Source organism: Accipiter gentilis, chromosome 26 (genome assembly GCF_929443795.1).
Source record: "Accipiter gentilis chromosome 26, bAccGen1.1, whole genome shotgun sequence".
NCBI classification, from domain to species: Eukaryota; Metazoa; Chordata; class Aves; order Accipitriformes; family Accipitridae; genus Astur; species Astur gentilis.
This window is the reverse complement of record NC_064905.1, coordinates 12,894,424-12,921,464: the sequence shown is the minus strand read 5'-3', so window position 1 is coordinate 12,921,464 and position 27,041 is coordinate 12,894,424. Positions and strand designations below refer to the sequence as shown.

Here is a 27,041-nt window from a genome sequence, read left to right as displayed (position 1 = left end):
CTTCTCCCAATGGTCAAGTCGACTGGACTGTTTAATCATTAATCAGGGAGTAGTAAAAAAGAAAATGTCCTGCCTAGTATGTTTTGTCTTTTAAGGAAAAAACATACTTAGATATTTTTTCAATTTTTTTTGCAACCAAACTGTAGTCTTTGGTCTAGGGAGATGACCCATCTTAGACTTGTTAATCAATCGTTTGTAAGAAAAAAAAATTAATTTAGAAATAGAGATTAGCAACACAGAACATAGACAGCAGAGATCAAAGGGGTCTCCTTTAGTTCTGAGTAGAAATCCCCAGAAATGGCATTCATGTGGGAATGTTATTAAGCAAAAAGTCGTTGAAAATTAACTGGCAAATTGTTACTGGTTTCTGTGATTCTTTTTGTGTGTCTTTATTCTATTATATGCAAAGGGTTAATTATGTTAAATTTCTCAAAATAGTTTCCAATCGGAGACCATACCGAGAGTACTATGTGGATGCCTTAGGAGAACCTTCAGAGAAAACCTGGGTTGCTGGGAAAGCTATTGTACTCTTTGAAGGAAGACATCAGTTTGAAGAGCTGCCTGTTCTTCGGAGAAGAGGAAAGCAAAAGGAAAAAGGCTACAAACATAAGGTGAAAGATCTGTTTTCTCTAATATGTTTTTGATTCTTTGAATCTGCACAGTACAAAGTATTCCTTTATGCCTGGAATTGCACTTCAACAGCTTTCTTTTGTGGCAGTCACTGCAGCAACGCGGCCAGGGAAGTGATTCTTTGCATCCTTACAACGAACATAGTTTATAAGCTGCCAGGAGTTTCTAGGCTCTCTTTTATGTTGGGGTGTGGCCTGCTGCTTTTATTGCCCTAGACAGCTCTGAGAGGCAGAGGAGTCAGGTCTCTGTTGGTGTGAGATTGTTCAGCAGCACAGCCCTCTCCTGATGTCTATTACAGCGCGCTTCTAAATAACTTCCTGTGCTCTCTGGCAGCCTCTTTTGGCTGATCTGAAGCGGAGGTGGAGTTGCACGCTTCACTAGGTCACTGACTGAGATAAAGCAGTGGGGCTTTTAGCCCTGCTTCAGTAATTCTCTGTATAGAAACCTGTGAGGACTTATAATTTGACTTGGAAAATGCTTTGTCAGTGAGCCTGCGGGAATGAGTTTTGTGGTTCATCGCATCATCTCCGTTTCCAAACATAACAGCCCTGAGCAGTTGTAGCCAGTATAATGTAATGTGACACAGGGGTCTGGTCTACATCTTCAGGAAGGTGACTGGAGAAATTAACTTTTCAGAATTGCTAAAGTGAAGAAGTACAGAGGCTACTGCGTTACTGTAAGAGAGCAGATAGTCATACTAGGCAATAACGTGTGTTTTTTCTTTTTTCCAAGAGGTTTATTAGCAGTTAAGTAGTACTTAACCCATATTAATGCAAAACCATCGGATTAAACATGCTCTTGCAGATGTGAGCCCCCAGGTGTAATGCTTTCATTGGGTTTTCCTTTTCCAAGGGCATGTTCGGTATCTTGTCTAAGGACTTTTCTCCTTGTGTTCCCAGCCTGCTAACAATTAGTTACATGCTCCCAAGCAACTTTCCTGGTCCTAGAAGTGCTGCGTGGCTAGAATCTCATCCTATATGTAAATGGCAGTGCCAGTGTGGATGCAGTAGAGGGAATCAAATGTTTGTTACTCACATAAATGTCCAGGTTTGCATCCCCTGGAAGCCAAGATCTGATGCAAAGCTGAGAGTATTTGGCTGGTTTGCTATAAGGCTCCATAAAACTTTAATCTGCTGGGATGAGATTTTGTTGGTGTGTTGGTTTTTTTTAAAGGAAAAGTGTCAGAAATTTGAGTTGTTCCTCCTGCCTTGGAATTGGTTTTGATTTTAGGAGCAGTTGCGCAGCCTTTGATTTGCTGTTGTACAGCCAAAAACTACACATGCAGATAAGAAACAAGTTTCATGCTGGTTTTAGACATTAGCAGAGATTCCTGTCCAGTATGCAGAGTGCTTTTTGTTTTATACTAAAAGTACAGAGTTAAAGCTGGGAGACTTCTCAGTAATGAACATCTTGAATTTGATAGAGTACATTTTAGATATGAGTGTGTGTGTGTATCTCATGTTTGTACCAAGGTGAGTTGATGGAGAAGGAAGATTGAATCGTGCTCCGAGTTCAAGGCATGCAGGAAGAATAAAGAATGAGCAAAAGCAAACATGTCTGCTCAAATATTTTGAGGAGAATGATGCTGCATTTGTCTTGAGAGGCTTGTTGGCTGCTGCTTTGCGTTTCTGTGCCAGGGATCCATACCATATGCATTCCCCTTTACCAGGCTGTTGTGTTCAGGGTGTGCTGGGATGTGAGGACATCTGGTTCCTGGGAGACCTGTCCTTGCAGGGACCTTTTTGCTGTTTTGGGAATGCACAGGGATTTTTATTAGGCTCAGCAGGAGTGCAGGATACTTATCCAGGAGCAGTATTTTCTGTGTCCACTAGGCACGGTCTCTGGGGATCTATGTGATTGTCTTAAAGATGCAAAATGCAGGACTGTCACTCTGTTCCATGCCTTGTGCACCTCAATCTCACTTTTATCTTGTTGGTTACCCACTCAAATTTTTTCTTTCTCTTTTTTTTTTTTGTCTCCTCCAACTTTAAGGTTCCTCAAAGATTTATGGCTAAATGGGAAGTCAGTGTTGGACAGGCAGAAGACATTCTTCTTGGTGGGCCAGAGGATCAAAAGTGCAGCCAGAACTCCAGCGAGCTGGATAGTGAGAAGGAATTGCAGTCGGAATACTATGCCAATGGCCCTGGAGCAGAAAGGGACAGGCAGCTGAATGGCTGTTTTAAATCCTTGGCATTTGACTCCAGACACCCAGCCAGTGAAAAAGGAAAATTGCACATTAAGCCACATGTGAAAAAAAGCTCTGACAGCAGAAAAAGGACTAGAGTAAAAAAGAGTGGTGCAAGAGGGGAAGCATCTAGGGCAGAAATCAAAGGAAAAATGCCAGAGAGCATAGTTAGAAACATGATTGTTGGGGACCTACCAGATAAACATGCGTCTCATGAACTTCGCCGGATTGCTAACAGCCTAACAGCATCCAGTAGCACCAGGGAAAACCATTTGCTTTCCTCCTTTGGAGAAAGACGTTTTGAAAAGACACCTTTGAAACCGGGCTATGAGAATCGTAAAAGTGATGCTCTGAAGAACACTCTCCAAGGGGATTTGTTTTCCAGTGCATCTTTGGAGAGAGAGAAGAGCTCCCTGGGCATTTTGTGCAGTTCCAAATTACAAATACACTATTCTGCATCTGATGCTGGTATTAAGAAAAAGCAAACTGAATCGGATTCATCCTCTTCCCTCTCAGATGGTGGGAACAGTGATGTAGATACCATGGACCAAAGTTCAGAGAGAGCCTCTAGTGCTCTTGAAGTTAGTGATTCTTCAGATAAAGTGGAGAAGGAATTTCCTATGACGTCAAGTGGAAACATTAAGCTTTCCATGTATCTTTCTCAGAAGAGCAACAGAAGGGCCAGGAAGAAGTCATACAGAGATCGCAAACCTCTGGGAGGTTCACGAACCAGCAGGCTTGATGCTGAATTTGCAGATGGGGAGCTTGAAGTAGGCTTCTCTGATGCTCAGATGTCATTGACGGCTCTTGAGCGCTCTTCAGATGTGAGAAATGACAATCTTTCCCTAGCAAAGAAGCACACTACTCCCCAAAGTGTTTCCAAGGACAGCTCCTGGCCTGCTGTTGTAAATCAAGCAATCTTAAAACCTAAAAGCGTGAAATTGCCCCGAATCAGGAGTATAAAATGCAAACATAAAGAAAAAGTTGCTGGGTTGGAGCCTTCTCGTGCAGAAGAGGAGGGTGGTGTGAATCGCTGCTCTTCTGATACCAAAGGTTTCTCTGGCCTTCAGAGAGATTCTCTTCAGAGAAGCGGGAAAGTTGATGGTCAGAAACTGTTAAACAACATGCATGAGAAACCCAGGGATTCTGCTGAAATAGAAACGGCTGTGGTGAAACATGTCTTGTCAGAGCTGAAGGAGCTGTCTTACCGGTCCATGAATGATGATGCTAGTGACTCTGGCGCTCCAAAGGCCACAGTACCTTTACTTTTCTCTTCTGCCTCTGGTCATGGTCGTTTGCCTATTGAACCAGATTACAAATTCAGCACCTTGTTAATGATGTTGAAGGATATGCATGACAGTAAGACAAAAGAGCAGCAACTGATGACTAGTCAAAATATAGTCCCATTTCGAAATACCAGCACAGCTGATGGTTCTGCAAGCAATTCCACGAGTGGTCTGAAGTCCTTGTCTATTGTAGGTCCCCCATATAAAATAGAAAAAAATGGAGATTGTGTCCAGGAAACAGTAAATCCAAACTCTGCTCTAAGCAACTCCTCATTTTCACGCAATCCTCCAACCAAGTTGACAGGGATTGGTACTAGTAAAAGGGAGCCCGCAAGTACTGCTGTTTCTGGGACAAATGGCACAAATTGCATGCCCAAACGCAACTGTTCAAAATCTAAGCAGTCATCAAAGCTTGGAGATAAAACATTTTCAAACAGAAAGGACTTAAAACCAGGAGGGCCAAGTAAGTTGCTAAGTCGGTTATCCAGAGATTCAGGAGAACATGCATTCCGCGTTCATGGTTCGGTTACCAGTCCTCTAGGTAATGAAGCAGAAGATACTGAGAGGAAAGAGTCTGTTGATTTAACAGAACATTCAACTGATGAAGACTCTGCCTGTTTATCTGATGACAATTTAGGTCGTATTGGAAGGAGACCTGAAGCTGGTAGAAATATTGAGAGCTGCACTTCTGCTGAAAATGGGGAGAGTCCAGACTTGGATTCAGAGGCAAATAGTGAGAGCTCTCTTGGTGATGAGTCTAATGATATAAATCACGTAGCACCCAAAAAGCGATGGCAGCGTTTTAACCAAAGCAGTGCTAGATCTAATAAGCACATCAGTAGATCTAGGGAACAAGGAAACTTGGAGAGTGCCTTTGGCCTGAATTCTCGTGGCTTTTCACTGAAGGGAAATGAGTGCTTGGGACGTAGGCATTCCCCTCATTCAAAGGTGCTTGAGGGAGACCTGACAGATCAGAACTATGAGAATCATTTAGACTTAGTTGAGAAACGTTTGAATGTATGTGGTAAGCCAAACAACAGTGTGATGGACTCAGAAACAGAGCTTGGCAACTTTGCTCCCCAGTCTGAATTCTCTGCACAAGGTAAGGGAGCTGGACTTGCGCCAGAGTGTGTATTTGTATACATTTTATACTTTTTCATTTAAAATATAAGTTATGGAACTTGGGGCTGTTTGACAACATGGAGATGTATACATCTGAGCTGAAGAAAGTGTGATATGTTGGTTTTGGGTTCTCTGTAAGCATGGAGAACAAAGCAGGCAGAGCAATTACAGGATTTTGCTTAGCTTTTTGGTTAGAAAGTTTAAATACATTACAAATTATTAGTTCTTCCACAGTCAAAGGTAAAATAAGCATCCTTCAGAGTTTGGATTTTTTTGTTTAAACGTAGACCTTCATAATGTGTTCCTTAGAGCCACATGCTTGGTGTTAGCTGGGTAGATCAGTGCTAGAAAGTTGTGGGAAACTGAGCTTCAGTAGCTGCTCTTACCTTTTTTTTTGCCCTAGTGCTGTTTGACATAAAGTCTGTCTTTGGTTTGTTCTGTAGGATTTCCTTGAGACAAAGTGTTGGGGTTTTTTTGGCGTTTTAGTGTGGAATTTTATTAGCTGCTAATAACAAATTGGGGAACCCCACAGATTTCCTAATTTACAGCTCTGGTGTGGTTGCCTGAGGGGTGAAGGGGAGAACAGAAGAGAGGGAAGCTGCCAGGGAGCCTGGGCTGGAGGTGGTTCTGGAAGATGGCAGGCAGAAGTAAGGCAGCATCACTGGAAGCGAAATGGCCTAGGAAGGAGACTGCTTCTGAGAACTGCAAGGTCAGACAGCCGTGCCTCTCCCATAGAGATGGGGCCATTTGGTTAAAGCAAAAAAAGAAAAAAAAAAAAAAAAAAGGTGTGTGTGTGTGGTCCAGCAGAACCACATTCAACACATACCATCCTCAGGCTTCTGCAAAGAATCTGGGGAAGCAAACCTTAATGAAAACAACAAAATTAATTTTTTACATAGATCACCAAACTAAATTGCTCTAATTTATTTGCAGTTATTGTAGGTTAATGTAACTTGACAGAATTTTGAACCTCTGCATTTTGTCACTTACGTGTTCCCTCAGTGCACATTTTGGTGTCTTTTTGCTATTAGTGGTTGCTGGAGGTTGCCTGCACCTCTGTTTCGGTGTGGAAAAGGCAGCTCTTGGCTTGGTGGTCAAAGGACCTGCCCAAGGCAAGTCACAGCAGGCACAGAAAACGAGCCCGTAGGGTGTAACAAAGCGGGTAAAAGTTCCGGTTTGAAATCATGACAAGCTTAATCATTCACTGACTCCTCTGGCTGTGGCTGTGTGGTTTTGAGGACTTAAGTCTTCACAGAGCAGGTGAGAGGATGCACATTGTTCTGGGGCTGTCAGGGCTCTGCCGCAGGAATGTCGCAGCCTGCTAGAGGGAGCAAGTTCCTCATTTGCGCTAAGATGCAGCTGGGTTCTCATGGCTTCATGATGGTTTTGCAGTTGAAGCATCCCTGTAGTGTTGCTATGTGAGATGAAGATACAAGTCTACAGTGAGAGCTAGAGAAGAAGAGCTACTGAGAGGTAGTAATGTTAGGAGAGAAGCGGCAGAGGAAGGCAGCAGCAGGCTCCTTGATGAGGTGGCATTGGTGGAGAGGAACGCAGAGCTGTCCTGGTGATGAAAACAGGGATGCAGCAAGAGTGAGGGCCTGGGTTTGCCTGCAAAAGTGGCAGATCAGCAACCACAGTGTAATCTAATTCCTCTGCTTTAAATAGCATGTGAGCCTTGAAGCACGCTTGAAGCTTATCTATGCAGATGTGCCATAGGGAGGCACCGGAGCTTCTGTGTATGAGGAGCTGTCTGGACTGCTGTAACATCCCCAGTGTGCTGGTAGTAGTGAGTAAACCTCTAATGCTGTGAAAAGCCCATTTGTGGAAACTAGTCTTCCTTTTATATCAGGCATAGAAATTACATAGAAAGTAGAGAGAATGATGCTGGAAGTTAGACTAACTGCAGCTTACAGAAGAGGAGTTTCCTCTGTTTGCCATTGCTTTGAGAAGACATGGCCAATCCTTGTCCACAGCAGGCAAAGTACCAGTGTAAGAGATCACAAGGTATTGCAGTCACAACTGTGTAATTTCCACTAAGCTCAAACTATGTAAAGTCTTCATAGTTGAATGGCAACATTTGGCATATTTTTGCTACAAACTTTGTAGTACAATTTAGAGCAAATAAGGTAGAAGTGAAGATTGGTGGAATTTGCTGACGTAAAACATTTTTATAAATAATAGTTTTCGTCAGGTATGTGATTTGCCAGTGCCAATCAGACTGCATTTGGGATTCTTGTACAGGATTTGCTTTGGGGAAAAAAAAATGCAGTTAAGCCAACCCTTCTGGCACAGTGCTGTGGTGCTCTACTGCATGGCTTTGGGGCTCTAAATAGTTGTCCAGTAGAGGATCCTCATCCTATAACCGGTTATGTACTGAAATGTGTATTTCACCCAGACACCTGTGCAGAGTGTTAATAGAGGCTGAAAATAGCTGTGTTTGAGAAAGCTGTTCCTTTCTTCTCTTTTGGCCAAGTTTGACATTTTCATGCTTGTTTAACCACAAAGCCACAATAAAGTGTAGCAATCTTGTCCAACATCCCTGTTCTGAAGTGTTGCACTGGAATGCTTTGTTATAAAATGTTTCCATTTTAAAGAAGAAAAAGCCACCTCCTGCACATCAAAAGAAGCAAAGAGAGTATTTACTGTTTGTTCTTAAACTTCCAGGAGACTGGAAATGTTCTTGTGACTAGGAGAAATATTTCGATTTTTTAAAAATATTTTTATTTTAATTTTTTATAATTTAATAATATTTAATATTTTAAATATTATTTAACAATTTTGAAAACTAAAAAAGGGGGAAAGTCAGAGGTATTCCAGGAAGTGAGAAGAAGACATAAACTTGCACCATCATGTTTTTGCAGCTTGCTGAGTAGAGATGATGTAGAGCATCAGGGCTCTTTTTTTGGAGCTTGCCATGTGTTGGGGTGTTGAGATGGTATAGTATGGGTGGTTAGGTTTGTGTCGAGGAAACACCTGTTACCGGGTTTCCCTTGCAATGGTGCAGCATTGTGCAAACACAAAGACATATGAGCCCTGAAGAGTTTGTAGTCGCTGGTGAGGACCACTCACTCCCTGATCTCAATGTGGAACCTGTTGTCAGGAAGCAAATGCAATAAATGGGCTTGCAGTAGCAGATGGGGACTACAAGGCTCTTGTAGTATATACAAAAATATGCCAGGGAGGGGAAGGGAAAGGAGGGAGTTGGGCTTATATGTTACTAGTGAAACTAGTGACTGAACCATGTTATGGGAAAACAGTGTTTTCCTGTGCCCCTGCACTAAAGCCAAAAGAGTTTGGGTTAACAGCAAAAGTAGCATGATGCGTTCAAGTTGCTAATGGTCTTAGGTTTTGGTAAAAGTACTGCAAGAAGGTTAGGTGTAGTTTGTCTAGGGAGATGTTGGGTGAAATTCCAGGAGCCTCTCAGTCAGATATCTCATGTTTTTTGATTTCTTACCTGAACTGCTTGAAGTCCTTTAGGTCCTTAAAAATCCCACCTCCCATGTCAGGACTGTGGAAAATAGGAAGCTCCAAAATTATAAGGCTGTATCAAAGAGGAAGAAGTATCAGGGCTCTTCCCACACGGAGCCTCTGGAGGAGAAGGCAGGAACAACTACTATCTACAGATCGTGAGGAGAATTTTGTCTTGTGATTGTCTCAAACACAGTCTTGAAGCTGCTCTCCTTTATTTTTTTTTTAGTACATTCAGAGAGGAAACGCCTTAGAAAGCCAAGTAAACGGCTTCTGGAATATGCAGAAGAATATGATCACTTATTTGCACCTAAGAAAAAATCAAAGAAGGGCCAGGAGCAATTGCAAAAGGTGGGTGAAGGCTAATGTGCTCTTTATGGTTATTGCTCTGGGGCTCTGGTCTACATGCTTTTGGTGTGTTCTTGCTGACTGAGTTCTTGCTGTGTACAGTGCCGTGCAGGATGAATGTTTTCACCAATGTGTTCTACTACGCCAGGTGAATTCTGTGGTGAGGTCTGATTTTGAAGGAGGTCTTCCTGCACAATGCAGTCCTGACAGAAATACCCAGCCGGGGCAGAGTCCTTTGGTTTCAACTCCATCTTCAACCAAAGAGTGCCCTCCCATCCTTGAAGCAGAGTGCTCCTTCTCAGAACTAGGATCCCATTCAACTGATCCCACTGCTCAACTTCTGGAAGGACCTTCAAGTTTTCCAGAGCTGGTGCTGTCTTCCTCAGATGTTTCTGAAGTTTCTGCTTCTCCAGATGCAGAAGAGAGATTCCTGAAATCAGGTAAGTGGGAGGTTGTGTGATTCGCCTCCCATAAGTGAATGTGTCACAATTTCAGCAGAAATTGATGCCTCAGTCAGCGTGAAAAGGTTAGTAGCTGTTAATCTGTTAGTTTGTTTATGCTTTGCTTTGTTCAATGATTGTTACTGGTGCTGGGAAGTCAGAGAGGGCAAATGCAGTGGGTGACCCAGTGAGCTGGATGATTACTCTTATGCTATTAGCTTTCTGTAGTGTGTGATGGTCCTCCTTAGGTCCTGGCACAGAATACTGCTTTGTCCAAATGAAGAAAGGCACAGCTCCATCTCTGAGTTCTTGCCATCTGTGCTTGCAAACAGTGGCATGCCTTTAGCTTGAAGGTCTCTTGCTGCTGTTAAAACCTTTTGCATGAGCATTGCTGTGCTGAGGTTGATAGGCAAAGTTTAATCTGCATAGCTGGTGGGGTGAGCTTTTGTTCTCCTAGTGAGCTCAGGGAATTGGAGCACAGAAATCTCTCTGGAAAAACTATTTTTCTTAGAGGTTTTCTAAACATCTGTAGAAATTGTCAGAGACTTGTAGTAGCAGTAAGCCAGGGCCTTAGCTTTCAGTAAGGCTTGGTATACAAAGAGCGAGTGTGGTCTGACAGGCTTTGCCCCTTTCCGACAGAGTCAGTATTAGGGTCTGCTTTGCAGTACATTCATTCTCTAGTAGCGTCTAAAGACATGTTCAGGGTTAAAGCCCTGGTGTTCTGGCTATGCTAACTTGGAGAGAACACTGTTCCTATTCTAAAAGGCCTATGGTCAAAAAAATTAAACCAAGTAGACAAAGATGTACGGTCACTGGGAGGTCAGTTAGCCTTTATGTTTGAGGGCAGAGGGATTGCCTTTGCGGGCTTGTGGGTGTCAGATGGAAATGGAAAGTTGTAGAGGATTAAAGGAGGAAGTGGGGATCTGAATCTGAGGTTGGAGATGTAGGAGAGCAGTACAGGTGCAGCAGTGGGAGCAAACATCCAGTATGCAGAGGTTGCATAGCTCTTCCCCCTGCTGAGAAAACTTGCCTCTTGCTGAAGCACACAGAGCCCAAGAGGCTTGCCTTAAGAATGTTGTCCCTCCATTAGGTATCTGATGCATAAGCAGTGCACACAGAAGTGTGTGTCACAGATAGGGCACAGCTGAGGCTGGTAAAGCAAGCAGATAACAGGGTGGGATGGGTAGCAGGCTGTTTCTGTGGAGTGTCTTACACTCATAACATCATCATTTCCTAGTCATTCTAAGTTTATACTGTTGCCAAAATTAGTGTGGATGAACTCAGGCCTAGCAACTTGTTACTTCCTGGATGCCAGCAAAAAGTGTGAGTAGGAAATGGTGCAGGTTACAGCGAGTGTTTTGTGTGTCTTTTCCCAGGTAGTTTTAATCAGGAGCATGTCCTTTAGCCTGTTTACTATGTGCAGCATGAATGCTGGTGGGAGTGGTGTGGGAGTGGAGGCAGGGCTTTATTTGTCAGTGGTAGGACTGGCTTATGCCAGTTCAAAGTGATTGGGAAATTAAGGTCTGAATTGTGCTGCCAGGATATGTTACCTGCTGGCATTGACTTCACAGTCTTTCTTCTGTGGGTGGATTTTTCTGTTGCATATTGAGGTATGCCTGAAGGTCATGGCAGACTGAGGTCCATTTTTGTGGAAGTTGTACAGAACAGGTAATTGGCATCTCTGTCCAAGGAGCTTGTGATCCCAAAGATGGGGGGAAGCAGGCTGTTTTGAAAAGTTGGCTGATATTTGCTTAATGGTCTTGGTCTGAAGAGAAGAAACCCCCTGTTTATCTGATGTGAAGAGTTTCATTGCAGGAAACTTTGAAAGCAAGCGTCAGAGGAAGCCCACTAAAAAGCTCTTGGAATCCAATGATTTGGACACTGCCTTTATGCCAAAGAAGGAGGAGTGGACTCCCCCAAAGAAGGTACTTTCCTTCCAGCTCTTTTGAAAACCAGATAGAAAAACAAGCCTGGACAGCAGACCCTGCTGAACGAGACATAGTGCAATGGGCTATGGTTTTTTGTTGGCTGTGGCCCATGAGCAAAGGTCCACCCTTCCAAAGGTGCTGGTTCCTGTGTTATGATGAAGAAATCTGCTGAATACAGATGTGTTCCTCACCCCTCCCCACTTGTAAAGGGGATTGGGTAGTTTTGGCTGTAAAATCTCCTCTCTTCATTGGTTTATATGGAAAAGGAGTCAGCTGGATGCTGGCTGGGAAGGTGTAAGCAGAAATGTTCTGCGCAGAGGCTTTCTGTCACTGTTATGTTGCAGTGTAGCTTGAGCTTGAATCTAAGGCTTTGTCCTTTTCCGTCAGATTTCCTCCGAGCAGTGTTTCCTTTGTTACCTTCCCAAGTGAGCTGGTGAATGGTACAGAAGTGCAGAGCTTGAACCAGGATGGAGGCTTGAGTTGTATCATATGTAGTATACAGTGCTTGGTGCAGATTTTTAAAGAAAATGTTGCTCTTCTCCACTACATACTCAAAATATTCAGTGACATGGTTTGGAAAAAAGCAACTTGTAAAGAATTATTTCAGGTGGTGTACCTGCACAATACTTGTTGCCACTGTTTCTAAGGTTGATTATTAAGTTTTCCTCCTTTCTTTTTTCTCTGTGTGGCACAGTCTTAATGCAGTTATCATGGTTGCAGTAATGCAGAGGCCAAAGTATTTCAGTCTTAAGCGCTGTAAAAGTGTAAAGCCAGAAGAGAGTCTCTGTTCCCAGCAGCTTATGGGGTGTTAGCCTTTTTGGGAGAGCTCAGGAAACAACGAATGATGCTGGTGAGCACAAGACGCAACAGACTCGGCATTCCTCCCTGACCAGAGACTGACTTTCCCATATGTGATCTATCAAACACACACAAAACAAATGTTTTTTTTGTAACATCTCTAATCACTGATGAATTCATGACCTGAACTGTAAGTTACATGTTGCAGTCATTTGTAAAGGCTCTGAGTGGCTGAGGAACACGCATCTCTGATTTGCATCTGGTGACTTGACTCTCTTGTGTATTTGTAGGGCACTGGCCCTTCAGAGAGTGACAGCTCTGAGCTCTATTCACCAGCCCACTTTTCGGACCTGGGAGAAGGTAAGTGAAGGGAGGGCTGTGCGGGTAGACTGTTGATGACATTTAGATCAGTGCCTGTGTTTTTTTGTGTGTGTGTGTGTGTAAGGGCTTATGTGTCCTGGGCTCTCAGAGGGTACTTGCCTCAGCTAAAGGAGTGGCAGAAGAAAGAGGTACCGAGATTGTTTGCCCAAGGTACTGTTATGTCTTTGATTTCCACGTGGAAAGTGGAGATGGAGCGTTCATATTTCCATGAGAAGGTGTTCATTTCTCATTCATAGTCTAGGTGCTTGAAGAAAACTTGTCAGCACGGGTCCTATACCAATACGCTGTCTTTTGCCTGATGACATGCTGTGACCAGTCTCAATGGTGGCTGCCCCGTCCCATGGATGGTTGTGCAGTTGCATTGTACTCCCTCCCTATCTGCCTTTGTATCACATTGGTATCAACGTGAGGTTTTGTTGCAGAGGGAGGAGGTAGTTATCAGCATTTGATTAGTAATGTAAGCTTTGTGTTGGTAGCATTTCTTCTTTTCTGCTGGTGTGGCTGCCTCAGGAAAGGCAGTGATATTGTTCAGCAGCCTAGCAAACAAAGCTTAAACCAGTAGGAATCGGTGGTCTTCCGATGGTTGCAGGACAGAGGGCAGACTGCCTGGAGCCTTGTATTGATTGCCCCAGCCCTTATGCCCTCAAAGACAGTAGGACCCAGCCTGAAGCTCTCAGAAAGGGTGTAGAACTTGCTGGTGGCACCTGTAGCAAGGGAATTATTTGTGCATTTTCCTTGAGCGGTCTTTCTGTTGCATCCCAGCTTCTGAAAAGCTCTTGGAGAAGCAGCGGAAGCGGAAGAGACAGCGCCATACCTCTGCTGCAATGCATTCCAAGAAGGAGAGAAATGAGGAGGGGCTGGGGGAGACCCCACACTCTGAGGTACTGTTGGGTCTTCCTACATGTTGTCATCCCTATAACCTGTCTGCTACTTCCCAGGGTACTTTGCAGAGCCTAGGCAAGGTCGTCTTTGGTTGGCTGGCATGTCAGTTGGGACCTTGTCCCACTGATGTAGTTGCATGAGCTGGGGTTGAAGCTGAAGATACCACTTTAATTTAGTAGCTGATACGTTATGACTGCTTAACTCGGGCTCAGTTTTTAAGCTGCTACTCAGCTAATTCTCCAGGAGAGAGGCTGTTCTGATCTGATGGAACCAGGTTTTGCCTGGTATCTTGCTTTGTACCTCAGAAGGTCCAACTGCTGTAAAAGGTCTTCTCTGGTGGTGGTGATAATCTTGCCCTTTTACACACCAGTATGAAGCACAAGCACTAGACTGTGGACTTCAACCCCTTCTTCCACTTGCACCTGCACACTAGGGTGAGCTAAGAACCACGTTGGAGGGGATGGGGGGGACTGTATGTGACTGCTCACAGGAGCCTCTGATTACATTCTGCCATCCAGCAGAAAGGGATAATTGGGGTAACTCCCTTCTACTGCATCCCAGCAGCGTCGGCGTACAAATATCTCTGACAAGCACATTTTGCCTTTTAGGAATGAGCCAGGTATCATCAAGTGTAGGGGAAGCAAGACTTTTCCAGGGAGAGGCGGGACACCTCTGGGCCTCTCACCATCGCCTCTCACTTCCAGTGGCCCAGGTTCAGCAGCAGGCTGTTCTGTCAGGATAGTCAGTATGTATTTCAGGAGCCAATTATAGACATATGTTGTTTTATTTGTTGTTGTTATGCAGCTTCCAGGAGAACACAAACCTCACACCACTTTGAGCAGTGCCAGCCATGTTGCTGCTACTGCTTTTTGAAGAGCATGTTTATGATGGGGGTGATAAAGTGGGGTAATACCCCTGGGCCATGTAAGCCTTCCTGTGATGGTGTTGATGCTCTTTCTGAAGTGTGCTCATCTGGAATAATGTTTCAAGGAAGTCTGTACAATTGTCTTTGCCAGTGCTGGGGGGCAGTTAACACTGTCTGCTTAGGTACTTAGGTACCCACTAAGAGACTGGCTCAGCTCTGAGCCACAAATTCTCTGAATCTTTTATAGGGAAAAAAAGAGGGCGCAATTCAGAGCAGCAAAGTAGCTAGGCCATGTCTCTGAAACCTGCACCCATCATTCACTTGCAGAGGAAGCCCAGGGAGTCTTAACTGCCTCCAGCCTTAGACATCAGTGTTGAGTACCTGAAGTTAGGTATGGTAAACCATGCAAAAAAAAAAAAAAAAAAAAAAAAAGGCAAGGCAATGCTTGGCACCTTTTGGCAGCATCCATTTCACTGTGATTGTGTCTCTTGAGCTACTGTGATGAGAGTGTGCACCCCTTGGCTTAGGTGAGTGCATGGGTACTGGTGAGTGTTGGGGTGCTGTGGAGATGTAATTGTGCTTTCACATGGAATTTGGACCACACTGGTGCCGAAGTGACTTTCCAGACACCAGGCAAGGAACTCCACTTTGTGCTGAATGGTTCTAGAAGAAATAGATGGTCAGATGATACATTGCAGTGAAGTCTTGGATCCAGCTGCTTTCAGAGGAAAAGAGGGCAGAGGAAAGCTTGTCTGCCTGGGCTGAACTAAGCAGCTTTCTCTGTCTTCGCCTGTCTATGGAGCCAGGAGTGCAAGTTTACAATATCAGGGCAGCAAGAGACTGAGAGAAGGGGATGGAAAATGCTGTTGAAATGGTTGTCAAGGTTGTGAGCCAAGGTCAGGCTGTGCCAAAGAACAGGCCAGGCTTTGAGGATGTGCCAGATACAGCAGCAGAGATAGCTCTGGAAGAAGACCCAAGATGAGACACCTGCCCTCTAGAGGAGGTATGTAGTTTTGCAGGGCTTATGCTGGGTAGGGGAAGGAGGGGGAACAGTGTGACCGTTTCTTTTGAGTGATGGCCTTGAATGGCAATCCCCTTCTCCCTGTTCACAAAACACAAGTGTCTGGCCTTGCCTGTCCTGCCTAGCTCTGACATTCCCTTCTGTATGCGGTTCTGGGACCATTGATTAAAATAAGGATAAGATCCTGGCATGTGAAATGTGCAGATTGACTAGCTGTTCGCGGAACCAAATAGGATGGGTTTAGGCTGAAAGAGCAGGGCTAGAGCATGCTGTGCCACACTGGGCAGCGTGGTCCCACTTGTTAAGGTAACATTGCCACTAGCAAATGCTTTCAGATCTGAGAAGGAAGTTGCCAGTTAATGTTATATGACTCCTAGGTGCATTTTAGTCTCCCATTCCACCAACACATGAAACATCAGGGTTCAAACCAATGAGTCCTAGCAGCCACAGTAGGAAACGGCCAGAAAGATGGAAAAACGAACCAGTTCTAAATCCCTCATACCTCTGTCTGTAGCAAATCTGAGTATGTCCCTTCCCTTCCAAAACACTATCTTGCAACCTCAGCTACAGCAGGAAGCTAGTGCCACTGACCACAGGACGGGTGGTGCTTGTTTACCAGCACCCTGCCCCTCCTGACAGGGACCTCAGTGACCACAAGAAGAGATGAGCTTACTTTGTGTCTTTAACACTGGGGCCCCAGCGTAAGCAGAAGCTATAGCTGATGTTGTTTGCCCATACCAGTAGCTGATTAACCCTGCTCTTGTTCTTTGTTACAGTGACCCCTGCAACCCTGAGGTCACTGCTGAGCTGAGCAGAAGAGGGAGCACCTATGTAGGAATAGAAGGACCTGAGCTGTAACCAGTCCTTGGAGCACTGGTCGCCGGTGCTGCTCCTGGAGCATTCCAGGAGCAAAAGCAAGTGTTTGGGCCAGAGGGCTGCCTTGCAGCAGACTGCATAATTTCTAGCAGAAATACAGCTGCAGGAGCAGAAGTATCATAGCACTTAGCTTGACAAGATGCTATTGCGTATAGAGGCAAAGGTGGCTGTTGTGTTCTTAGATGGTATTTTTGCCAATGCTATAGAGACCTTTCCCTTCCCTCTGTCAGGGCTCTGTCGTAGCGTGGCAGCAGCTTATGTGGTCTTTATCAGTATTCCCACAGGCTGCATCACTGCCAGCCTTCCAGTGAGACTGTGATGATAGTCTGTAAGGCTGTACACCGTAAGGTATGTTGGACTGGCAGTAGTTTGTAGCTGGGACTTTGCTTTTTTTTGTGCTCAATAAAGGTAACTTACACCATTCGTCTTTGTACTGTGTGCATTAATATACCATCAGTGCACTTGTGCATCGTTGCTCCACAGAACTGACATGGCTTTAAAAGATCCCCTCATAAAACCATACTGTTAAATTCAGGGCATGGCAGGGGGTGGGGGGGACGACAACAATGACAGGACCACTCAAAAAAACAAAACAGGCAAAGGAAGCATCATTATCTGACCAGAATACCAGCTCCAGGTTCTTCTAACTTTAAACTTTGGGAGATCTTCATGTCCTTGTTTTGCACAGACTAATAATGTGTTCAGAGGGCGTTCAGTTCAACTTACAAGCTTTGGTAGCACCACAACTCAGGCTGATACTCTCCCATATAGAAAATGGTGCAAAGCTCCCTCTTGTGATCATTAGCTGGACACCTGGCACTAGGCAGGCTTGAAGGTATGAGAGTGATGGCTGCTGCTCCTGCCAGCAATTTGAATTCTTCACAAGGTCTTTCAGGTGTACAGTTTGTATCTGGGCATGCACTGGGTATGGCTTGGTGACCCTAGGAGTAACTGGCAGCCCCACACAGAGATCACTCAGCTAACTATTGTGATCTGGGATATTTAAAAAATGGCAGAGTCTTTAAAATGTTCTTGCTCAAAGCACTTAAAGGCATCACTTTGGTGCAGCATTAATGGCCCTTAAGGCACACCTGCTCTGGAGTGGCAGCTGGGACTGATGAGACCACTGCAGTGTTGTTTAGACTCTACCTGAGAGGCCTGGAAGCTGGTAGGATGGCATTTCCTAGCTCTTAGTTGCCTGTCCTGACAAAAGTGAAGGCAGTGCTGCCGTGTGCAGCTCCAGGACAGCAGTATCTTGTGGTAGAAACGAGTGTCTCTAGGATACCTGCTGCTCTCTTTCCCTCTGACAATGTCTGAGCAGGTCCCGTAGCCACATTGGAAGGTGTCCTTCCACCTTGGGAAGCTTTATGGCAGGATTCCTGACTTGGCCCATGAGGATGTGGTTGGGCCTTTATCCTTTGAAACTCATCTTCTTGGCAGGATGCTCTTTCACCAGTAGATGTTACTATCACCCTAAGATGTTACAGTCAGTACTGTGATGCTTGTACAGGACAGATGCTTATGAAAGAGTCACTGCCCTAGGCAGGATGCTGGGGTAAATGCCCTGCTGCACTGTTCACTTTGGTGTTGGCTGGCTAGTTCATACTAATGTAGGCTTGAGTACCTGTGTGCCTGTATTTTACATGGGTTAGGACAAGCTGAGACAAGTGTGGGGAAGAGTCTGGCTCATTTGCTGGGTGACAGCTGGAATAAAAATTGTTTGAAGTTTTTAATTTGCATTTCCAGTACAAGCAGACATCAGCATGCAGGATGCTTTAGACTATTCCAGCCTACCTGATTTGTTTCTATGTAGGGCAGTACCTTTCTTCCTCAGCTATGACTCCTTCCTCAGAGAGAGTTATGCACAGGAACATAATTGTGTTGAGTGTGTATTTTTTAATGATCTAGTAAACTAAGACCTCTTTCCTTTCCTTTGCTTTCTTTTAAGTCTTTTTGTGGAACGCTGTGGGGGATATTCTCTCCAGGGTGGGTAACACAGACCAACTGCCAAACATGTTATGTGCTCAATGGCTGAATTTGTAGGTTGCAGGTCAGGACAGGAACTACTGATGGCCCTAATTCTGGATTTCTTTTTAAAGGGGGAGATATCAGTTCATGGGACTGCTGCAAGCCCCAAAGAGGGTAACGAAGAGGGGTCAGAGAATGACCATGGAGTGCCTTCGTCCAAAAAGATGCAGGGAGAGCGTGGTGGAGGAGCAGCTCTCAAGGAGAACGTGTGTCAGGTAATGTCCTTGAAGAAATCTGCTTGAAACTTTACCACTGTAAAGTGTTTTTGTGTATCTTCTGGGACATGCTAGTGCCCCATGTAAGCCCAGGTGGCCTCAGGGTGCTTATTGTAGAATTAACCAGCTTTTTGTGCTTTTCCTCTGCCATTGTCTCTGCCTGGTAAAGTTCACAGACGTTAGGGAGACATGACTAATGTAGGATTCATTTTAGCCGATGCAGGGTAGTAGGGACTGGATGGCAAATGACAGTGGTGGTGCACAAACCACCTACATTAACTGACACAAGGAAATCTTTGCATTTTTCCACAGGGGTCTCTGCTGGCAGTCCTGACCAGCACGCAGGCTGTTGCTGTCTGGGATGAGTTGAGGAAGGAGGTTACTCAGAGCTCACATTGTGCTTCTTTCCCTGCAGATCTGTGAGAAGCCGGGAGAATTGTTGCTGTGTGAGGCGCAGTGCTGTGGTGCTTTCCACCTGCAGTGCCTTGGGCTCTCCGAGATGCCAAAGGGCAAATTCATCTGCAATGAGTGTTCCACAGGTACTGCAGCTTTTGTGAGCGCAGGACAGGGTGCTTGCTGTGTGCTTACCTGGTGCTTCATTTTGCTGGAGTGATATTCCTGCGGTAGGGCTGCTAGCTAGCTCTCAGTTCTCTGATTATTGGTTTGATGTTTGATAATGAATTTCTAATTAACTGGTCTTACTGTTGATTCAGGCACGTGGGGTGCAAAGAAGTGAATGTCCAGGATCTGGTGGGAAGGAGAAGCGGAAATTCTTATATGAGATTAGGGAAAGAGGGCTGGTGGGGAGGATGAGTCTGGAGCCGACTGGAAAGGGGGGAATGTTGTAAGTAGGGTTGTTGATTTTTGTTTTTTTTCTTTTTCCCTGGCCTGAAATCACAACTATAATAATATTTTTTTTGATCTGGAGTTTTATTGTAGCTGCAGGCAAAAACAGCCTGCTGCAGAGACCTGTGCTTTGGAATTGGTACAGCAGGTTGGGAAGTTGTGCTGTGCTAATACGCAGCCTGGTGAAAGTGTCAGGTCTTCATTTAGCCCTTCAGTGTGACTGGTGTTGTGTTTGTTGCTCTTTCTCCAGGAGTCCATACCTGCTTTGTGTGCAAGAGCTGTGGGGAAGATGTAAAACGGTGCTTGCTGCCCCTCTGTGGGAAGTATTACCATGAAGCATGCATACAAAAGTATCCGCCCACAGTCATGCAGAACAAGGGCTTCCGATGCTCCCTGCACATATGCATGACTTGTCATGCTGCTAACCCAGCAAACATCTCTGCATCTAAAGGTACTGACATCTTCTAGGGGATGCCATTAGAAGCTTTTCCTTTGTTACCTGTCCACTGTGTAGTTACCTCGTCCACTAGTTCTTCATGTTGATTTTCTGTCCTTGCTGCAGAGCTTGCTGTAGCGTTTGCTGAGGAATAGCTTCTCTCAGGGGAGTGGAAAAGGTGGTGTCGGTATGCGAGGTTGCTGCTCATCAGCACTCCTGATGGTCAGACATGGCAACTAAAATGTTCTTGTCTGTCCAGACACTTGGATGCCTGCACGTCCAGTGATGCTGCATGTCCAGTGATGCCACGCACCTCTCTGGGTTTTTGAATAGGTCTCTGGAGCTGTACAGACACTCTCATGTTTGTCCTACGTGTGTTTCGTTGTGCCAGTGCTGTAGACGCTGCCTGCTTAGCAGCACTGGCTATCAAGGCAACAGCATAGAGAGCAGCGTAGTAAAAACTATGATACTGTTCTAGTTCTCCTTTTTTTCATAATGCAAACTCTTGTCTTGTAGTAGTGACACCCTTGGGCTAAGCTTCTCAGGCAAACATCTGTTTGAGCTGTTTGCAGCAGTACCTTGACCTTTATTTCACATGACTAAACTTAAAACTTTTATGTGATAGCATTGTATATTTGCTTCTAAAGCTGCCTTCCATTAAATCCTTGGTATCTGAAGACAAGTGACAATAAGATGAGCTCTATTTTTATCCTCAGGGTCTATGTTAAAGTTGTCTTTTTTTCCCCCCACATATCAGTATTTGGTGTAGAAGACAATACTGAGGCCTAAAGCCTACAGCTGACCACTTCCCCACTGAACATCTGCATTGTGTTCCTCTGGCTGCTGCTTTTTGGTGGTCAGATTTACCCATTTCCTCCCACCTTTTCTCCCTCTTTATAGTCTCCTGTGAGGAACTGAAAACAGGCTCTCAAAAACCTTGGATGAATTAGGCCTGTAGGCAATTCTGAATTCTCTGTTCTGGAATTTCAGGGTAAAATCTGATAAAGTGGAGAAGCAAGTGCCTATGTTTTCAGAAGCTACGCGGATTGGTTTCATTATGTGCAGCTAAGCACTTGGAACACCTCCTGTGTAATTACTGTCTGAGCTGATTTACTAATTATTTGTGTATGATAGGAAGCAGTCCTAGTCTATGAACTCTTGAGCTGTTTCTGCACAGCATGCAGGCAGTTTTTCACTTCCAAGTAACACAATTTTATATATGCTATGTACAAATAGATACAAAAGATATTTATAATTATATATAGTTATATTAAATAATTTAATAGGAATCCAGTGAGTATGTCATGGACAGTCTATAAAAATTAAAGGTCAGTTTCCTTTTCCAAAGATCACTTATGGTTGCTCGTTTTGAGCTTAGGTATCAAATAGAGGCTAGTTTTGGCAGGAAACAAAAAGTCTTCCTCCTTTAGAGGTTCACTGTGTTCCCACCATGTTCTGGTGGTAGGTCGCTTGATGCGCTGTGTGCGGTGTCCTGTTGCATACCACTCCAACGACTTCTGCCTTGCTGCTGGATCCGTGGTCCTCGCCTCCAACAGCATCATCTGCCCCAATCACTTCACTGCACGGAGGGGCTGTCGCAACCATGAGCACGTCAACGTCAGCTGGTGCTTTGTCTGCTCAGAAGGTGAGACAGTCTGCGCTGGGTCCCCTGTCACCAAGGAATGCCCTGACAAGAAGTCATTAGAGCAGGCAGAACCTTTGCCTGTCTAGAGTGTGCTAGTGAAAACTGCGGAGAGCAGATTGCCTTCCTATCCATCCCCATTTAAGTCCAACTTCAGGCTAGGGTTTTTTTCAGATCCTTAGAAGGGCTCTGTTTGCAGCATGAGTGGGGCACAGCTTTTGAAAAGGGTTTGCAGAAGAGCATCATGCCCATTTGTCAGCTCTGTCTGTCTGGAAGTGTGGAGTCTAGGGCTTCTGCACAGTGACTCTGATATTCCTCCTCCTTTTATTTGCAGGGGGCAGCCTTTTATGCTGTGAGTCGTGCCCGGCTGCATTTCACCGTGAGTGTCTAAACATTGAGATGCCAGAGGGAAGCTGGTATTGTAATGATTGCAAGGCAGGCAAAAAGCCACACTACAAGGAAGTAGTCTGGGTGAAAGTTGGGCGCTACAGGTAGGTGAAGGTAGAACAGATTTGTCCTCATCCCTTCTTCATGCAGTGCTCGTGGTGATTGAGGTGAGAAGCTGCGTCTCTCTGCAGGGTACAGTGCAGCAGCCTCTGGCTTTTTTGCATGCACGTAGCAGCTGGTAAAATGCGTGCTTTCCTTCTCCAGTAGCCTCTTGTGTCCCCACCAGCCTTGCTGGTAGCCCTCACACACTTTTTTCCCATGTCCCCATGCAGTAGCATACTTCTAAGGTGGTTGGAAGTGGGGGAGCCAGAGGTTTCATCTGCCCTTCCCTGTGTTGCAGGTGGTGGCCAGCTGAGATTTGCCATCCTAGGACAATTCCTGTCAACATCCAGAAAATGAAACATGACATCGGTGAATTCCCTGTGCTGTTCTTCGGCTCCAAGGATTACCTGTGGACGCACCAGGCCCGTGTGTTCCCTTACATGGAGGGTGATGTCAGCAGCAAAGACAAGATGGGGAAGGGCGTGGATGGCATATACAAGAAAGGTAACTTGTCTTCATCCAGGGAGGTACATGTTCTTTTTTTCTTCATTCCCATTTGGAGTAGTGGCATTCTTGTAACAGAGAAAAATGTCTTAGAGCTAAACTGAAATGAAATTTGTAGAATGAGCTGCTGCTTATCTATCATCCAGTGCACTCAGAATGTTCGTTGCTGTGACTCCCGGATGGGAAGAAGGGTGTGCAGATCTTGAATGTTTCTCCAGCTCTGACATAGCTGCTCCAAATCTGAGTGAGCAGCTGCTTTGTCAGCTTCCCTGTGTTTAATACGGTCAGTATCTGTCTATAAAAATGCAGTTGGTTGTGGTGAATGCAGCTGCCTGCCCAAAAGCAGGCAAAGCTAGCAGGCAGTTTGGATGCTTCATCACCCATGGGCAGGTCCCTTACTGTAACTCTAGCAACTGCCCTACTGCATTGGCCTTTTCTTCACCCCACTCCAGTGAACCTCTGCCTCTGAAGTATGCAGCCAGGGAGGTTTGCTTGTGGAGCTGTTAGCACTGGGTAGACACTGGCAGCACAGCTCTGTGTGAGCAGAGGGAGTTCCTCATAACACAGCCTGTTCTCTCATGTAGCTCTTCAGGAAGCTGCAGTAAGATTTGAAGAGTTGAAGGCACAGAAAGAACTGAGACAGCTTCAGGAAGACAAAAAGAATGACAAGAAACCTCCTCCCTACAAACATATCAAGGTGAGGGCAAGTGGGAGGGGACTGGTACAGAAGAGAAGTCTTGAGCTGTCAGTGCAGGTGATTTACAGGTATATAGAAAAATTTCTACTGTTTGGGCATCTGGCTGCATTGAAGGTTACTTTGGTCCTCTTGGCATCTTCAGTCATCCTCCACAGAAAGGATTCACATATGCGCAGAGCTGTATGGAAGATGGACACCAGTAACAGAAGTACTCTGATTTACTGGAGCAGATCTGGACATCTCTGTGCTGTTCCATGTCAGTTGTGTGCTCTGAGGGGAGCGTCTCTCTACCTTGGGAACTTAAGGGAGAGTGCTAATAATATGCAATATGCTTAAGTACTGTGTGCTACTGATGGCAAGGTGGGCATCCCAGGTGGTGCAAGATAGGAGACGGTTAGGGTGCAGTGGAGCAGAGCTGCATGGAAGATGGTAACCCACAGTATCTTGTTTCATCTCTGCTATTGTTTTATATCTCTATCAGTTGGTGACTGAACAGAAATACTAAAGCAGATGCATGTGCTGGACTATCAGGCCTTTTGCTGAGTTTTGGGGAACTCTTCACGTTTAGGGCTGTATTTTGAGATTGAATTGGAGCAGCCGTAGAAGTCCCTCAGGATGGAGGTGACTTGAGACGAGAGCTGGGGCCAAGTGGGTGTATGTGCTTGAGATGTGGGTCCAGACTGATCAGAAACCCTGTGACTCAGGGACTGTGTTCTTTTTTTCATTTTGTCTGCTCCTTCCCTTTTTTACGTGACAGACTGTGAAAGCTTAACTGATTGCTGGCACTTTTTTTTCCTAGCTAGGATTTCTAGGCAGGCAGATACATTCTGCATGAGTTACTGTACAGTGTAAAGAACACAACTGAATGCTGTGGCAGCAGTGTGGGCCAGGCAGCTTCAATGGGGGGAAATACAGTTTCTCACTATAGGTATTTTTAAGCCTATCTCTGGCTACAACATGAAGGAACTCTGGAAGCAGTTTGGAATCTTTGAAATACCCCTTTAATATAAATAATATTAGTCATGGCCATTAGTCATGGCAGCTCTTCTGACGTCTGGGTGCAAGCTGTTTGTTTCTGAAAGCAAAGCAGTTTGCAGGAGCATACAGTGAACTGGAGAAGGCTTTGGGGTGAAATGGCCAAAGCTGGCTGCATCTGCTCCCATCCTGGCCTTCTAAGGGGTTCAGCACCTCGGGGTCCATCCCAAGGAATGCCAACATGAGCGGCTGCTGCAAAATACGCTTGGAATCCTTCATCATATCAGGGTTGTGGCTAGTCCAGGTGTCGTCCTGTTTTGGAGCTGGTTTGTACTAGCAGTGCTTCAGAGAGTAGGGCAGGCCTGCTGGGTGGGCATGCATGCGTGCTAAGGGGCACCACACTCAGACACCATGCATGGTCAGTTGGGGTGATGGTGCCAGACCCAGCAAGAGCACCTCTGTCTGCTTGGTGGTGGACGGTCCTAATCCTGTGAGACTCATCACTCTTAATGAGGTGATGAGCTAACATTGTCTGAGAAAGAGATGGGAAGCAGCAGAAGAGTTATGAAGAAAGTTGGAGGTGAGAGGCCATACTAGGAGGAAGGGGAGACTGTGTTGAAGAGATTAATCAGGGAGTTCTGAAGGGTTTGCTTTTAAACAAAAGAAGAGAATCAGGGCTAGGCCAGCCTTGGTGTCCTAGTTTCAGGTGGGATAGAGTTAACTGTCTTCTAGTAGCTGGTACAGTGCTATGTTGCTGGCTGGAGTGGGCGAGTGGCTGCATGGTGCTTAGTTGCTGGCTGGGGTTAAAGCATGACACTCGGGCAGGCTGCCAGTGTGGAAACTGCTCAGTGTGGGTGGGACTAAATAAATTGGAGTGGGGGGCTGAAATAGTTTCACTTCACTTAATGATCCCCTCCTTTTGTGTTCCGGGAGAGGAAAGGGAGCTGATGGTATTGCTTACCTGGGCAAAGAACAGCAAGGAGCTTTTCTTCAGTATCTCTCTCAAAAGTCCTGACTCTCTGTTGCCTGCCTTTCAGCATTCGCTGCCTTTAACTAAAAGCAAAGGACCCTGCTTATGCCACAGACATGCCAGTCGCTTCTCCACCTGTTGCTGCACTCCGCTTCCTTCTGGAGCGGTTTTTAGAGAGCTGCTTGGCTTAACTCTGAGCTCCTCTTCAGGCCTTCCAACCCCAGCCTTGTCTGATTTTTCTTTCATTTACATCTGCAGGACAGTTGGGTAGGGAGCTAACTGCTTGTGGCCTGGTGCGTAGGTAGGCCCTCTGTACTCTGTCCTGCATGGGCATGTCCACCTGGTTCTCATAGTGACAGCTGAGAGCAAAAAAAGAAGCTTGAAGGTAACAGATTAAAAAACCAGGGCAGTAAGGAAAATATAAGGAAACAGACCTGACACTCAGAGACTGAAGAAGGTACTGTTCCACGCAGAAAATGGTTTTATGTGGGTCACAGGTATGGTGTGCACCCGAGAGTGCTGGGCCACCTGGGCTGGATGCAGGCACAGTGGTGATGGGAGGGGTGCACTTGGCAGCCTCTCCCTGCTCCAGGGTCACAGAATACACACTGCACCAGGTGACGCTAATGGGGGACCTGCATCCTCCTTAGCTCTTCCCTCTTAACTGTATATCTCTTGAAATTGTGCGCCCAGAAGTACATAAGTGCTTGTACTTGTGTTCTTCTGCCCCTCGCTGTAACTAACTAACACTGCAGCCTGTCAGCTCATAGGCAAGGGTTGAGTGTAGAAGTGACTATCGGGATAACCTGTTCTTAAGAGCTAATGTCCTTTGTGTGTGTTCAAGGTGAACCGGCCGGTGGGGAAGGTGCAGATCTTCACTGCAGACTTGTCCGAGATACCACGTTGCAACTGCAAACCAACAGATGAAAACCCATGTGGCCTGGATTCCGAATGCATCAATCGCATGTTGCTCTATGAATGCCACCCCCTGGTCTGCCCTGCTGGGGAGCGCTGCCAGAACCAGTGCTTCTCCAAGCGGCAGTATCCTGAGGTACAAATTTTCCGCACGCTGGCACGAGGCTGGGGCTTGCAAGCCAAAACAGACATCAGAAAGGTATGTACTCTGTTTCTGCATTTAATTTTCTCTTGCCACTTCTCTCTTAATCAGTGTTGGTTTCAATAGATTTGAAAAATCACCAACTTCCATAATTTGAAGAAGACTTCTTGCTGTAGAATGCTATGTAGGAAAGAAATATTAAAATGTAACTTTTGCAGTCCTGACAAGAATGCTTTAGCTCAGCTAACCAAGAAAATGGTTTGCATGTTGATGTTCCACAGGGTAAGAAAAAGATGATTGCTCAGTCTGTCTGCTTGTATGGATGGTGGGCTTTGAGTACACCAGAACACTGCCCCGAAGACGATGCTGAGGATTTCCAGATAGGGAGCAGTGATTATACCTTCCCCCCATTCTTGAATAGCCAGGCTTTTCCAGCATGAGAATCTTTTATCAGAAACTGAAACCAGGGCTTGTCTCTTAGAAAAGGATAATGTCTTGGAGATGGCTATTATTATTGCTGAAACTGCTTATCTCCAGCTAAAACACTTGTATATACTTTTTTAAATCCAGGGAACACTAGTTCTGTGGACACACATCTGTGCTGAATGAAGAAGGAAGAATGTTAAAGGAAAGAGAACCCCAAAGCTAAAAAAGGGTGAAGTGAAACAGAGGACAGTTAGCATAGTAGGAGAAGAATGTCTGAAAAAGGAGTAGGGATGACATGCTACAGGGGAGGGCTTGATAGCAGAAGGAAGAATGTGAGTCCATACTGTTTAGGCTTTGCTGCCTGCTGTGATACAGGTTAAAGGATCTCTCTGCCATTCCCTGTGCCTGTTACATTTCACTTTCAGCAGACAGTCTGGAAACAGCAAAACTCGGTTATTTAATGGAGGCACCTATTAGCCCCCATGGAGCAGAGCTGGGGTTCCTTCTGAGTGTTGAAGTACAGTCT

At 45.4% G+C, this 27,041-nt stretch overlaps 1 protein-coding gene across 2 annotated transcripts in view; it reads left to right on the top strand.

Annotated features, from left to right (window-relative positions):
• The window catches only part of NSD1 (nuclear receptor binding SET domain protein 1), a 66,636-nt gene that overhangs the window by 20,333 nt on the left and 19,262 nt on the right, over nucleotides 1-27,041 (top strand). The window contains exons 4-18 of one of the 2 annotated variants that reach the window (XM_049829101.1): nucleotides 439-611; nucleotides 2,623-4,564; nucleotides 8,921-9,042; nucleotides 9,188-9,479; nucleotides 11,295-11,404; nucleotides 12,496-12,565; nucleotides 13,349-13,467; nucleotides 18,330-18,473; nucleotides 18,889-19,012; nucleotides 19,570-19,770; nucleotides 21,221-21,400; nucleotides 21,732-21,888; nucleotides 22,185-22,390; nucleotides 22,975-23,087; nucleotides 25,877-26,146. In XM_049829101.1, the coding sequence (XP_049685058.1) occupies nucleotides 439-611; nucleotides 2,623-4,564; nucleotides 8,921-9,042; nucleotides 9,188-9,479; nucleotides 11,295-11,404; nucleotides 12,496-12,565; nucleotides 13,349-13,467; nucleotides 18,330-18,473; nucleotides 18,889-19,012; nucleotides 19,570-19,770; nucleotides 21,221-21,400; nucleotides 21,732-21,888; nucleotides 22,185-22,390; nucleotides 22,975-23,087; nucleotides 25,877-26,146 (4,223 nt within the window). Of the gene's footprint in view, nucleotides 1-438; nucleotides 612-2,622; nucleotides 5,204-8,920; nucleotides 9,043-9,187; nucleotides 9,480-11,294; nucleotides 11,405-12,495; nucleotides 12,566-13,348; nucleotides 13,468-18,329; nucleotides 18,474-18,888; nucleotides 19,013-19,569; nucleotides 19,771-21,220; nucleotides 21,401-21,731; nucleotides 21,889-22,184; nucleotides 22,391-22,974; nucleotides 23,088-25,876; nucleotides 26,147-27,041 lie in introns of both variants that reach the window. The other variant, XM_049829100.1, reaches the window with a different exon arrangement.